A 13,966-nucleotide genomic window follows, 5' to 3' on the forward strand; every position below is an offset into this window, starting at 1 on the left:
AAGCTCCATATCTCTAAGGTCACACGGAGGCTGGCCTTGATCTCAAATTAAGACTAATTTGTCAAATCCAAGATCTTGACCTCTTTGATGGCCTGCGAGGGTCGATGGCCCTCTTCAATGAAGCTTGAACAGCAATCGCAATACTAACTAAAAGCTGTCTTGTTAAAAAAAAAAAAAAATTACAGTTTTTTCTTATCTTTTTCTAATATGGAGCTTGCGTGGCACTAGATTAGGGCCACTTGTCCTTAAAAAATATTAGTAATGCAATGACAAAGATTTTTAGCGGCAGTTTGTAAGGAAACCATGACAAAGGTTTTGTGTCTCACACAAACATAAATTTGAGATTTTTAGTCTTACAAAAAAAAATTAGATTAAATATGTTATAGAAACTATAGTTTTGGGTTTTTTGATATTTTTTTCGAAAGAAAAAAAATTGTAATCGATGAACAAAGATCTTCTGTTTTGGAAAGTGTCTTCTTTGGTATCTCAATGAATTTCAACCATTAACATATTAAACAATTTCAAAATTAATAAATTTTACGGAAAAATCACTGTTAAGATTATTGAGGGACCAACGTGAGCATAAATTGAATAGGGGATCTCTTTCCAAAATGTAAATAGGTAGAGTCTGAGAATGCTCCATACTAGCCTCTCCCGAAACTTCGGCTATATCAAGAATACAATTGAAAAATATTATCTTTGGCTTGCAAGATCTTATGGCAAGATAAAGGGTCAATGTGCTGTAATAATCACTTAAAATATATATCGAAGTCATTGTTGTGCACGCATTAGATGGATAGAAACCCACTTCTATTTTAGTCAGGCCATTGACTTGTGCCTAAGGTAATTAGCCAATCAAGAAATCATGATTACTCAAGAAAGCCAGGATCGATTCCCAAAATCACCAAACTTTATTGGAAAGATTCACTAGGCGAAGTCATGCTCGCCAGAGACCAACATGGTATTTGAACTTTTCCATCGTAAACAACGTGTGAAATTCCAGATAACTTAAGCAATCAATAAGACGGAAGTCTCCGACTTAGACCTAAAAGAAAGTTAGGACAATGGTCTGTTCAACTGTATCTTCGCCGTCCATCGTGATCAGCTACAAAATAGAGTTCACTGACTTGAAAGGCAGTTGACTTAGGGATGGAGAAGTTTGTGAGACTTGGCTTAGAAGCCCACCGTGTAGCCACCATCCACACTAATGACCTGCCCTGTGACATATGAAGCCGCGGGAAGGCAAAGAAACGCGACCACGGATGAGATCTCGTTGGGCTCTCCCAACCGATGGAGAGGCATTCGCGCAAGCATCTTGAGAAACTTCTCTTTGATTTCCGGTTCCTGAACGACAAAGTTCAATGTGAGTCATGTTGCAGCACTACATAGACTTTTCTCCTGGAGAATTTTGTGATGAAACTTTTACTAAGTAGCATCGGTCCCTATTCCTATGATCTTCACTTTGGATAATTGAGCATCTAAAAACGATTTATATTGTATATGTTGCTTCTCATTTCAGTGCCCCTAGTTTTTTTTTTTTTTTTTTTTTTTTTTTTTTTGGTCGAAATAGCTGCTGATATATTAGCTTACGAAGTCTTAGACAACAACGATGCGTTACATTCGGAGACTAAAATATTCCAAAGGGGAAGAGGGGGTCTATTCACCCAATCTGGAGGAAGTTGTTTAAGGCGATGTGCACGTACGAGCCAATCCGCCGCTTGATTTGCCTCCCGGGGACAATGCTGCACTGAGACTTGACGGCCCATACGAAGCTCATGTTCGCAACTTTTGATTAAGCTTCTTAGGTTCCATGGTATGTCGGCCCGGCCCAGCACGCAGTCAACCATCTGTAAGCTATCGCTTTCACATACGAAGCGCAGATCTTGACTTGGAAGCACTTTCACGGGATTGGACGGCCAGTTGGAGATAAAGCGAAGACCGTGTAACAGTGCTTCGGCTTCTGCTTGTTCCGCGGACGAAACCCTAGCTTCCGCAGCAAACCCGTCGACCACGATCCCTTCTCTATTTCTTGCGACGCCGGCGACCGAACATAGAAATTCTCCCGGTACCCATGAGGCATCCACGTTCACTTTCACCTCGCTGCTTTCGGGTGGTTTCCAGACCTCTGGTACGAGTCTTTTTGTGGTTCGGTTGAGGTTTCGTGTTTTCGTTCCTCTGTTAAAGGCTTGATTTTGGGTGTGTGCGAGGTCGATGACATCAGCTGCGATTGGAGTTTTGTCTCGGAAGATCCGTGCGTTGCGTGCTTTCCAGATCTGCCATAGCACCCATGCGATGACCTCTTTCTCAGGTAATTTGCTTCTTTGTTCGAAAGCTGAGAGAAGCCATTGGTCGATTCGGCCGATTTGTTTCGTCATGTTTGTTCCCTGTAGTCTGTGATCTCTCCAGATCTCTTTTGTCCATCTACAAAATAGGAATATATGCTCAGTAGTTTCAATTTCTGTGCGACACAGCTGACAGAGAGGATCTGGACGGATCTTTTTTTTATGGAGATTTTCGCTGGTAGGAACGGCGTTTTGGCAAATACTCCACAGGAAGGTCCGAAGTTTCGGCGGAACGGAAAGACTCCATATCTGTGTCCATAAAGATCGTGGGGGCTGGTAAGAACAAGATGCTTTCTGGAAATCTTGTTTGGTTTGCATTGCCTGTGTTCTGTTATAGCCACTTTTAACCGTATAAACCCCTGTTCTGTTACCTGTCCAAATTCTGCTGTCCGGTTTTGATTCTGAACTCAAAGGGATAGCGAGGATCTCGTTCGCTATTCTCTCTTCAAAATACTGATGAATAAGATTGTGTTTCCATGTCCGAGAGTCTTCATTTATCAAACCTGCCACCGTGTCTGGTTCTGATTGTTGTGCTGGTTGTCCATTTAGATCCTGTGTTAACCATTTATCCTCTCTGATGTTAATTAGTTTGCCATCCCCAACTAACCATTTGATGTCTGGTTTGATAGAATCTCGCCCCACCAACATGCTTTTCCATCCCCAAGATGGACGTCGACCCTGCTGTGCATTCCAGATGTCGCCATGGGGGAAATATATACTCTTCAGAACTTTGGTCCATAGTGCGTCCTGGGATGTGTGCAGCCGCCAAACTTGTTTACCCAGCAACGCAGTGCCCCTAGTTCAGTATTGATCAGTTTGCCATGTTTTGTCTCGCTAGGCCAATGTGTCAAGAGGATTAGTTATTTCTCAACAGCTTAAGATAAACAGAAATTTTTGCAGGGTCAGTGTAAGGAAGACGTGAAATCCAGACAGAGATATTGGTAAGACTAATACAGGTTTTGCGATGGTGGTTTTCACGGGCCCAGGAGCCACGGTGTTGATCCGAATGTTGTCTTTCGCCCATTCACATGCCAAGTTCTTGGTAAGCTGATTGATAGCTCCTGGAAGAGCGACATGAGTTCATGAGCCGTGTACAGTGTGCTGGAAATGACCCTTCAAGGAAGAGCCTGGACAAAACATCATCGTACCTTTGGAAGCAGAGTAAATCGAGAGTGCAGGTAGAGCTACTTCACCCGCAATCGAGGAAAGAAACACAATGTTGCCATCTCCTGAAGCTTTCAGGAGTGGATGCGCAAGTTGGCACAGATGGTAAGGGGACTCGAGGTTGGCTTTCAACACGTAAGAGCAGTCCTCCAGTGTGTGATCTAGCACGCCCTTAAGAACAACTGTCGCCGCATTGTTTACCTGCGTTAGCCGTACTAGCATCAAAATCGAGCTCGGTAACAAGACTACAAGAGAGTTGAATGAGGGCAGTAGTAGCGGAATAACAAATTAAATGTTATTGTGTCTGATCATAACAAGTGCAGCCAACTTGTCCATTATCTATTGATTCAGCACACCTAAAACAATGTTAATCTGGAGATTGGATTTTCAACAGCCAACATGTCCATTATCGACAGCCGGAACCCTTTTCTGTTCGGTGGGTTCAGTGATTAAAATTTTACAAATGAGACCGACCTTCAAACATAAAACCAGGTTCTTAAATCAAATGTAAAATTAATTTAATAAGTAGCATCTGACTAGTTATGTAATTTTTTTTATCTTGACGAATGATTTTCATGAGGTCACTGACGTTAGTTGAACAGGAACTCAGTTGCCAAGTACAGTACACTACCAAAGCAGCAGCAATTAAACCAGAAGTTGCCAAGTACAGAACGCTATCAAAGCAGCGGCAATTAAACCAGAAGTTGCCAAGTTCAGAACGCTATCAAAGCAGCAGATGTTGAACAAGAATTTGCAGAATTGTCCTTCTATGTGTAGCCAAAACCACAAGTTGCCAAGTTCAGAACGCTATCAAAGCAGCAGATGTTGAACAAGAATTTGCAGAATTGTCCTTCTATGTGTAGCCAAAACCACAAATCAATTGAACTAAAGACTTCTACTTCTTGCTAGACTTAAACAAGAGATCGATAGAAACAAAAATTGCTTCCATAGCAACTGCTAGACGATGATTATTGAGTGTTACTAACCAGAATGTTCAGCTTGCCATCAAAAACAGAGGAGACGGTCTTAACCAGCGCTTCCTTTTGGGTATTGCAAGTGAGGTCACAGACCGAACCACTCACTTGAAATCCTTTGCCTCGCCACTCTTCCACTCGCTCGTTGAGCTCTTTCTCGTTGCGAGAACAGGTGTGTACACTCGCGCCGAGCCCCGCTAGCTCTGCTACGATCGCGTACCTTATCCATAGACAGATTATCAAGAATTGAATTGAAATCGCCACACAAGAGCGAGAGACTAAAAGAAAGTGCTGGAATTATGTGTAAATGGTCACAAGAAAGTGAACTGAGACTGACCCAATCCCTCTGGTTCCACCAGTGACCAAAGCGGTCTTGCCTTTCAGCGACCACCTTCGGTCGTTGAAGCTCGTACCAGCACTTTCCATGACTTCTTCCTCCAAGTTTTCTTTTCCTTTCGCGATCTTATATAAAGGGCCAAGTGATTCTCGGGTTAAGGAAAGGGAAGGGACAGCAACTTATTGTCCATTGGGAAAGCTAGGCAGAAAACAATAAATGTGGCCGGACACGAAATGACGGAATTGGGGGTCAAGGCATCAGTTTAGGTGAGTGTAAGATAATGTTTCGCGGATAGCAGGTCATAATTGCTGAAGGACAACCGGCTTCAAAAGACAGATGCAAATGCTAGTAACAAAGAAAGCACAAATTCAACCGCCTAAAATGAGACTTTGAGAGATTCCTACGAACAATAACGACAGGCGATGTTCCCTCTGTTTTTGGTGAAAATACCCAGGTGTGATTAGTGATTTGGGTTGGGATTAATTGGGATCGCCATCCGTCCCATATGAATCCGAATGGATGTATTATTGAAATCTCCATTTTTTTTAAAATAATAATAATAGAAGTTTTGCCTATCGTGACCTTCCCTCAAATGATTCACCTAAAGAATGGCCAATAGATTATATCAATTCGCAACTTTTGGATTAATTATGATACAATCAATTTATTCAAGAGCCTCTACTAATTGATAATCTAAATAACGTGTGGGAGAATACTTCCGTGAAGTAAAGATTATGGATTTGAGAATGTGATTATGTTAGATTACTCTAATGCCATTTCAATAATATTCTCTTTTATTCATAAATACTACAGGCAACTTAGATTGATTTTCTAGAATTTTAAAGGAGATAGTGTATGGAAAGGAAAAGGGGCATGTTTTCATTAACAAATTATGGTTTCCAATCTGTAAAGTAGTTACGCAACGGCTTTGGAAGCTTGCGCAATTATGATAAGTCTTGTCCTGTAAATCATCGCTTTTTTATAGCCACTCCTTGCGTTGACCAAACTTTTCCACAGTACATAATTCTTTACCTTATGGTACAGAGTCAAATGAAACTTAATTGGTTGAATGAGTTGTGCTGTGAAATAATGCTGAAATAAACGGATTTTGCAACTCGAGTCTAATGCAAGATGAAAAAAATTATCAAAGAAATCAATGTAAAATAATAAGCATATAAGAAATTTACATGATTCGATCCAAATATTGAACCTAGCCAACCACCTAGTAATCAATCATTAATCAAAGAAATGCAAATTTAATAATCGCTCAAGGTGTTTTTCAACCTTAAATTACACCTCAAGCAAAACTCACAACTATTATCTCACAACCTCTCATAATCCATAACGAACGAAAAACCTTCACGCTTCTTTTGTCAGCTCTAATGCACAATGACCGAGTCAAATTCCATTTTTATTTGTTTTCGTGTGACTTGCTTACTCAACTCAGGAATCCAACTTCAATGTGAAAAGCATTTCAATAAAGAATTGCTTTTTCGGACATGAAGTTACAAGTCATATTTGGGTCTTGAATTGGATTTCCTTCACTAATTCAAACTCAAAACATATACTAAGCAAGTTGAAATTGAATGTTAGGTAACATAACTAATAAAACAAAAGGGATAATGCCACAAAAATCACAAACTTATACATTTAGTTTTGCAACCTTTTCTTTATGTCCAAAGAGGAAAGGACTTATTGATTTAGAGGTAATGCCACAAAAATCACAGTGCTGGTCCACTAATTCTAGGACCAAGGACCGACCTAGTCTCCCTGGAAACCAGACCAGAACCAGCAGAGTTGGGCCGGTCCAAGATCAGTCTAGGGTCAACCCTGGACCGATGCTCATCCCTAGCTCTCCCCACTTATTATTATTATTATTATTATTATTATTATTATTATTTTGGTAAATTGCTCTCCCCACTTATGACCTCGCCAACATTCATCAAATAATCACCACTGATGCATCGAACGAGATTGACCGGGGGAAAAGCATATAAAACCACGGTGAACAAAAAACCATATGTTCCTTACCAAAAAAAAAAAAAACCATATGTTGGTTGAGGTCAGTGAAAGATCACCATTGAGCGAACCCTATCAAGACACATTCGAAGCAACTCAAAATCGGAAGAAGCTGTGTACGAAGCTGTGTACGAAGCTGTGTACGGCCTTGGTTCAATTGTTTTGTCGAACAAATGGTGCGCAGTGGATTGAAGAGAGAATATTGAGCAATTCAAAACCCGACCGCACATCCAGACTTAGAAGAAATCACCAAGACATACTTGAAATCAACAGCAGCGACTCCATAAAACCCAACACGCGTACGGACTAACAAAAAGAAAGAACGGGCCTCCGTTTCCCCGGCTTGACCAAAACAGGGAGAGCCGACAAAAGGTTTGCGGAGCGAGCGTTTGGCGGTGGGGGTCCCTACCCGGCTCGGAAACCACGGCTAGAGGGCAAGCTCGAAACGAATCGAGCTATGGCCGACCGCCTTGCGATGTCTCCGAGCCGAGATCCTCGGGGAAAAAGGGTCGAACTGAAAAGGAACTCACCGGCGATGTGGGAATCGGGAGAGAGGAGACCACGAGGGTGAGGAGTGAGGACGCCGGCTGGATGTCGTTGGACGGCAACAGTGGAGGCGGCTGGTCGTGCGTGGCCAAGGAGGCGAAGTGCATCCGGCTGAGAGCAAAGGGAAACGAGCTGCCGATTCTTCCCTTTCTCTCCCCCAACTCTCGGATCCCCCCTCCATTTCTCCTCCCTCTCTCTACCGTGTAAGTCTTCCCGGCAGGCGCGCATGCATCATGCAGCTACCCTGCCGGCCTAGGTGAACAAACTGTAAAAATGACACTCAATAATCAAAGCATGGAATAAATAAATTACAAGAAAGCAAAAATTTAAACACTAAACTAAATCTAGCCCAACCATGATTTAAAAAAATAAATATGCAATTCTAATTAACTTCTTTTGTGTTCTCTTTTGTAATGAAGACTAAACTATATAATGCAAACTTAGATTTGAAGGGGGAAGGCGTCGCGGGGATCCAGGCAGGGTACCCTAGGAAACCCCCACAAAGGGCCGGACCTCCCGTGGGGTTTCTATTTTTATTGAGGGAGAACCCCTCCCTCTATCTTGTCTTTCCAAGATGTCAAAGCCTTTTAAGATCTTGCTTAGGACCAAAGTCGGGCGAGAGAGAGAAGTTTTGTCCCTGACATTTGGGCTCCACTTTGAACATGTGTCACAACTTTAGGACCTTTCCTATTTACTACGTTATGCAATTCTCTTTTGTAATGAAGACTAAACTATATAATGCAAACTTAGATTTGAATGCGACCAATGAAAATATCATGATCGAATTCTAATGACACGGGAAGATAAAATAAAATTAGGGAAATTGACACAAATAGTCCCTGAACTTTGGTTCAATGTATAATTTGGTCTTTAAACTTTTTATTTATCCAACATGATCCTGAACTTTAACTCTATGTGTAATAATATGGTCCATGAATTTTTAATTTGTTCAATATAGTTTCTAAACTTTCGATATATATTCAATCTAGTCCTTAAATTGTATGGATATGTTTAATATAGTCCTTCCATAAGTATTCAAGATCAGTGACTACATTGAATATCTTCATATAGTTTAGGGACTGGATTGAACATATACAAAAAATTTAGGGAATATATTGAACAAATTAAAAGTTCAGAGACTACATTACACATTTGGTTAAAGTTCAGGAACCACATTGAATAAATTAAAATTTTATGGACCAAATTGTACATTAGGCAAAAGTTTAAAGAATGTATGTGTCATTATCCCATAAAATTACTCTAATATGGCATGCAATTTTAGTTAAATGAACTTGGACATGTAATCACTAAATGACATAGAATTGAGGACATGACATGGATGGTGACAAGGCAATGATGTGGCATATATAATGTGGCATGGTGACATGGCAAGTTACAATGACGTGGCAAGATGACATGGCATAACATGATGCAACCTAATCTATATGATGTTAACTTTGGGTTTTTTTAATTAAATTTGGAGTAAATAATTAATAGGGTTAATACACGAAAAATTCCAAACTAATATAAATGTGACAAATTTATCCTAAGATAATTTTTTCATCACAAAAAAATTCCAAATTGATACATCTGTAACAAATTTACCTTTCGTTAGTTTTTGTTAAATTTACATTAATACCATGAAAAATCACAAAATTTGTACACCTATGATAAACATAGAGTAAAACTCTAAACTAAAACATTCATTCACTGTCGCATGTCATCCGATTCAGCAATTTGAAGGTAAAATTTATTGAAAATTAGTAGAAGCTAAATTGGTCACATATGTATCAATTTGAGATTTTTGGAGGTAAAAAAAATTAATTTATGATAAATTTATCATAAGTGTATTAGTTTGAGATTTTTCGTGATACGGACCCTAATTAATAAAAAAGAAATTACCTAATGTGAAGAGTTATCTAAATTAAATTAGAAAATAATTTAAATTAAATGTTATTTCAACTTGGAGACTTATCTTAAACTATTGAATATAATCTAACACGCAATCTTATTCAAATAAATAAATAAATAAATAAATCCTAATCTATCACGAGATGCAAAATTTTATATTTTCAAAATAGGAAAGTAAAGCAAAGCAAATAGATAAGCTCCTAATCAAGCAAAATTATCCAACCAATTCAAATAAAATTTCAGAAGAGGTTAACTGACCCCACGAGTCTAACCAGAGGCTCCCTCCATCTCTAGGAAGATGGAGATCCTTCCTCTTTGTGATCCTACTAATGCTCATGTCCCCTTCAATGGAGGTGAAAGTGGGAGAAACGAAGAAACTGGATTTGATGATTTTGGTGGAGATGGGGAAAGCTGAAGCCCTGGCCTCACACCGGTTGAGTTCCCAGAAGCCTCCATTTTGTTTTCTCTCTCCTTTTCTTGAATTTGTGCAGAAAAATCCCCGGTATTAAAAACCAACGTCCCTGTCAACCACTGCCCCGTAAAATACAGGCCAAAAATCCCAACGTGTGGCCCCTAGGAACTTAGCACGCTCGTCCACGGGATTTCTCCTCTCTCTCTCTCTCTTTCTCTCTATATTTATATATATAAAAGCTCCTCTCACGCCTCTCTTTCTCCGTCGTCAAACGACAACACTCCAAAAACAGCACGCTCAACTTCCACGTCCTTAAAAAAAAAAAAAAAAAAAAAAAAAAACCACGTCCTTTCGTCTTCTACCGCCTAAGCTTTGTGAACTTTTCCCTTTTGATCGGAGCCGTCGGGTTCGGCACAGATCTATGGCTGCCTCGGTGGCTGCTGCCGCAGCTGTTTACACCGCATCGGTGCTCTGTTTTTCCCGCCAACCCCTGTTTTCGTGCGTAGTTTTAAGGCTCCGAGTTCATGAAAAGCGTCAAACCCACTTCGTCCTTTCTTCTCTTTTTCATCGTCTCTGCTTGATCATAGCGGTCATTCAACTGTTTAAGCGTACGAAGTAGAAAGCACGCTCTGTTTTCATGAAAGGAGTTTGCTTCTTTTGTTCATCTTTGGGGAAGTTACGAGATCACACGTGACTTGTTAGGCTTCCATAGCTAGTGAATTCATACTGTATTCACAATCTCTACGATGTCTGTGTTGGGGTCTCCTCCTATAGTGGGACTTAGTGTTAACAAGGGCCTGACCTCGATCCAGCTAAATGCGAGCTGCGCCAGCCCGAGAAATTCGGGTCCTAGCTCTCCGTTCTTGGGGAGGAGCTTCAAGAAACCGAGCTGCAAGATCAACCGCCCGAAAGTGTTGTCCAGGAGCCCGGCGGTCGCGGAAGACGATGAGGAGAAACAGACATCTAAGGACAGATGGGGAGGGCTTGGGACTGACACCTCGGATGACCAGCAAGACATAACCAGAGGAAAGGGGATGGTTGACACTCTCTTTCAAGCGCCGATGGGGACCGGCGCTCACTATGCCGTCATGAGTTCATACGACTACATCAGCGCTGGTCTTCGACAGTGAGTAACACACTTTGTCCCATCGCCATGTCTTTTAATTAAGTTTTGGAAGTGAAGAAAAACACTTGATTCGAGTACTAAACTCGTTGTGGCAGGTTGGCATTTGATAACACCATGGATGGCTTCTACATTGCTCCCGCATTTATGGACAAAGTTGTGGTCCACATAACCAAGAACTTCTTGAATCTTCCAAACATCAAGGTAAGTTTAACATATCGAAATTATGCAACTTTATTTTGAATCTTGAATTTGAAGAGGAAAGAAATTTTATCGATGATTAACTCTATTGATGACAGGTTCCTCTCATTTTGGGTATATGGGGTGGGAAAGGCCAGGGAAAATCATTCCAATGTGAGCTCGTGTTCGCCAAAATGGGAATCAAGTGAGTATTCATCAATTTCTACTCCTTGGATAAAATTGAGAATCTTCACATAAAGAGGTACCTAAACATTTTTTACTATATGGAAATGGATTTTCAGCCCCATAATGATGAGTGCGGGAGAACTAGAAAGCGGGAATGCTGGTGAGCCCGCAAAGCTGATCAGACAGAGGTATCGGGAGGCGGTGGACATCATCAGGAAAGGGAAGATGTGCTGCCTCTTTATCAACGATCTTGACGCGGGAGCGGGAAGGCTCGGTGGGACCACACAGTACACAGTGAACAACCAGATGGTGAATGCGACCCTCATGAACATTGCCGACAATCCCACCAACGTGCAACTTCCTGGCATGTACAACAAGGAGGAGAACCCCGAGTTCCCATCATAGTCACCGGGAATGACTTCTCCACGCTGTACGCCCTCTCATTCGCGATGGCCGGATGGAGAAGTTTTACTGGTCGCCCACACGGGAAGACAGGATCGGCGTTTGCACCGGGATTTTCAGGACCGACAATGTCCCAAAGGAAGATATAGTCAAGCTTGTCGACACATTCCCTGGTCAATCGATTGGTAGGCTTCTTCTTAATCGTAACAGGACATTCCTTAATCTTACTCTTTTTATCATTGTGCTACATAGCAAGCGAACTAACATTCCTAGCTGATTAACCCTGTTCGGTTTGGCAATCTTTGTTATTGTTGGAAGAGAATTCATACTTTTTGACAGTACATGAATGGAGAATGTAAATTAGGAAGATGGAACTAACATCAGTGTCCACCGTGCAGATTTCTTCGGAGCAATCAGGGCAAGAGTGTATGACGATGAAGTAAGGAAATGGGTTGCCGAAACTGGAGTTGAAAATGTAGGGAAAAGACTCGTGAACTCCAAAGAGGGACCCCCGACCTTTGAGCAGCCGCGGATGACTCTGGACAAGCTACTCGAGTATGGGAACATGCTCGTCCAGGAGCAAGAGAATGTGAAGAGAGTCCAGCTGTCGGATAAGTACTTGAAAGAGGCCGCTCTTGGGGATGCGAACGAGGATGCTATTAAGAATGGAAGTTTCTATGGTTAGATCCTTTCATCCTAAAATGACATGGTCGAAGATTTGGCTCTGGATTTAGGATGACAATACAAATGAAGATTTGGGAAGAACAATAACTTAAGCATTTCAATTGTCGATTTCGACGCAGGCAAAGCGGCACAACAGGTTAATCTTCCGGTTCCTGAAGGATGCACTGACCCATCTGCTACGAGTTATGATCCAACTGCTCGAAGCGATGATGGAAGCTGTGTGTACCGCTTTTAGATCCATTACAAGCCATTAAGGATAGTAAAATAGGGCTTAAACCCCTGAAGTTTACTGTATATGAGTTAAAAAAAAACTGCCTGTTTAGACCGAATCAGTAGTAGCATTTGCTTTATTTTCCCTTTCTTTTGGATAATCACACGGAAATTTGTCAAGATGTGGGCTCCTTGCTCATTTTCTCGCAACCTCTTGCAAGATGTTCTTCGTGATGACATATTGTTCGCTCAAAAGTTGCCAATAAAATAGCCAACAATGTGCAGAAGCTTGAAATGACCACCTTGAAATTTCTCCGCAGTCATTGAAATAGAGATCAGACAATTTCAGCCAAGAAAGGAATGATTACTTGGCTTATGGGGTTCGACTGCAGCTTGAAAATGGTTCGACCTCGATAGCACGATACCAACGAACAAGAGAACAAGATGGACGTCACGCAAACATGTAAATAATCGCAAAAGAATAGAAGTCTCAGATGGAAAAGACTAAACGAAGTGAAGTCATGTTCTCAGATGTTTGTGCGTGCCTTCCTCTCTTCCAAAGGTCCATTTTTACCTGGTGGCTTCTCCAACTGCACTGATCCATGTTCTGGTAAATGATCTCACTCCCCCAGTTAACTGTCTCGGCTTTTAAGTTGCCTTTTTCCCGTGATCTTAGTACTCCATTTTCGTTTTGGTTTATGGTATGTACTGTAGGATTTACCACTCAACTTCTCCACCTTCTTCATCGGCTTTACATTAACCTCCTTTCAGAATCTTGACATTCACAACTTCAGCTTTTCTACCACATACTGGATTTTATCTACATTAGTGATCGGTTGGCTTTGGACATTTTGGGTGCCAAAACAAACATATCATCGTCTTTCTTTTGGTCTTGGAACTATTCTTAGGTCTGCCACTCTTGCTGCTTGACTATTTCAAATCAATCTTGCCCAGAGTAATCACTTTCTCAGCTTGCTCATCTTCGCTTTTCACACAGGTGAGTGCATTCAGCCTTTACTGTAACATCTTCCACTGAAATTCTCTCTACACTCTACACCATCTACCAATTATCAACCAAATTTTCTTATGAAAAAAAGCGCGAAAAGAACGATGTGAGGGCCTGATCCTCATGATCAATCTTAATAATAGTAATGGTTAGATAAAATTGATTCCAAAATGCACTGGGAAAATAGTATTATGGGTCTGCAACGTACAATTCATCCCAAAATGCATTTAAACATATCAGTCAAAGTACTAACAGTCACAACAATTCCAAACCTAGACTTAACTATCTAGAAACTCATAGGTGACGTTTGCTTGTAGATACGCAGAGGGTGTCAATAGGAGGTTAAGCTTCAGAACCAAATTGCTCAGACCAAAGTCCCATGCATTTCAATTGAGGCGAACATAGAAATTCTTGAGTTGGAATACAACAATCTTTTATTATAACCGAAGGAATATAAAGAAACCCAATAA

At 41.0% G+C, this 13,966-nt stretch overlaps 1 protein-coding gene and 1 pseudogene across 1 annotated transcript; one reads left to right on the plus strand and one right to left on the minus strand.

The window, feature by feature from the left end:
• Positions 1–890: 890 nt before the first annotated feature.
• On the minus strand, positions 891–7,546 carry LOC104426434 (tropinone reductase homolog At5g06060). Its single transcript, XM_010039501.3, has 6 exons — positions 7,367–7,546; positions 4,818–4,942; positions 4,493–4,700; positions 3,491–3,707; positions 3,297–3,403; positions 891–1,344 (listed from the first exon to the last, which is right to left on the minus strand). The coding sequence occupies exons 1-6, from the start codon at positions 7,487–7,489 to the stop codon at positions 1,174–1,176; spliced, it is 951 nt and encodes a 316-aa protein (XP_010037803.2). The 5' UTR covers positions 7,490–7,546; the 3' UTR covers positions 891–1,173.
• A 2,521-nt stretch (positions 7,547–10,067) lies between these two features.
• On the plus strand, positions 10,068–12,559 carry LOC104431376 (annotated as a pseudogene).
• The last annotated feature ends 1,407 nt before the right edge of the window (positions 12,560–13,966 follow it).

The sequence above is a fragment of the Eucalyptus grandis genome, chromosome 11, assembly GCF_016545825.1.
Source record: "Eucalyptus grandis isolate ANBG69807.140 chromosome 11, ASM1654582v1, whole genome shotgun sequence".
NCBI lineage: Eukaryota > Viridiplantae > Streptophyta > Magnoliopsida > Myrtales > Myrtaceae > Eucalyptus > Eucalyptus grandis.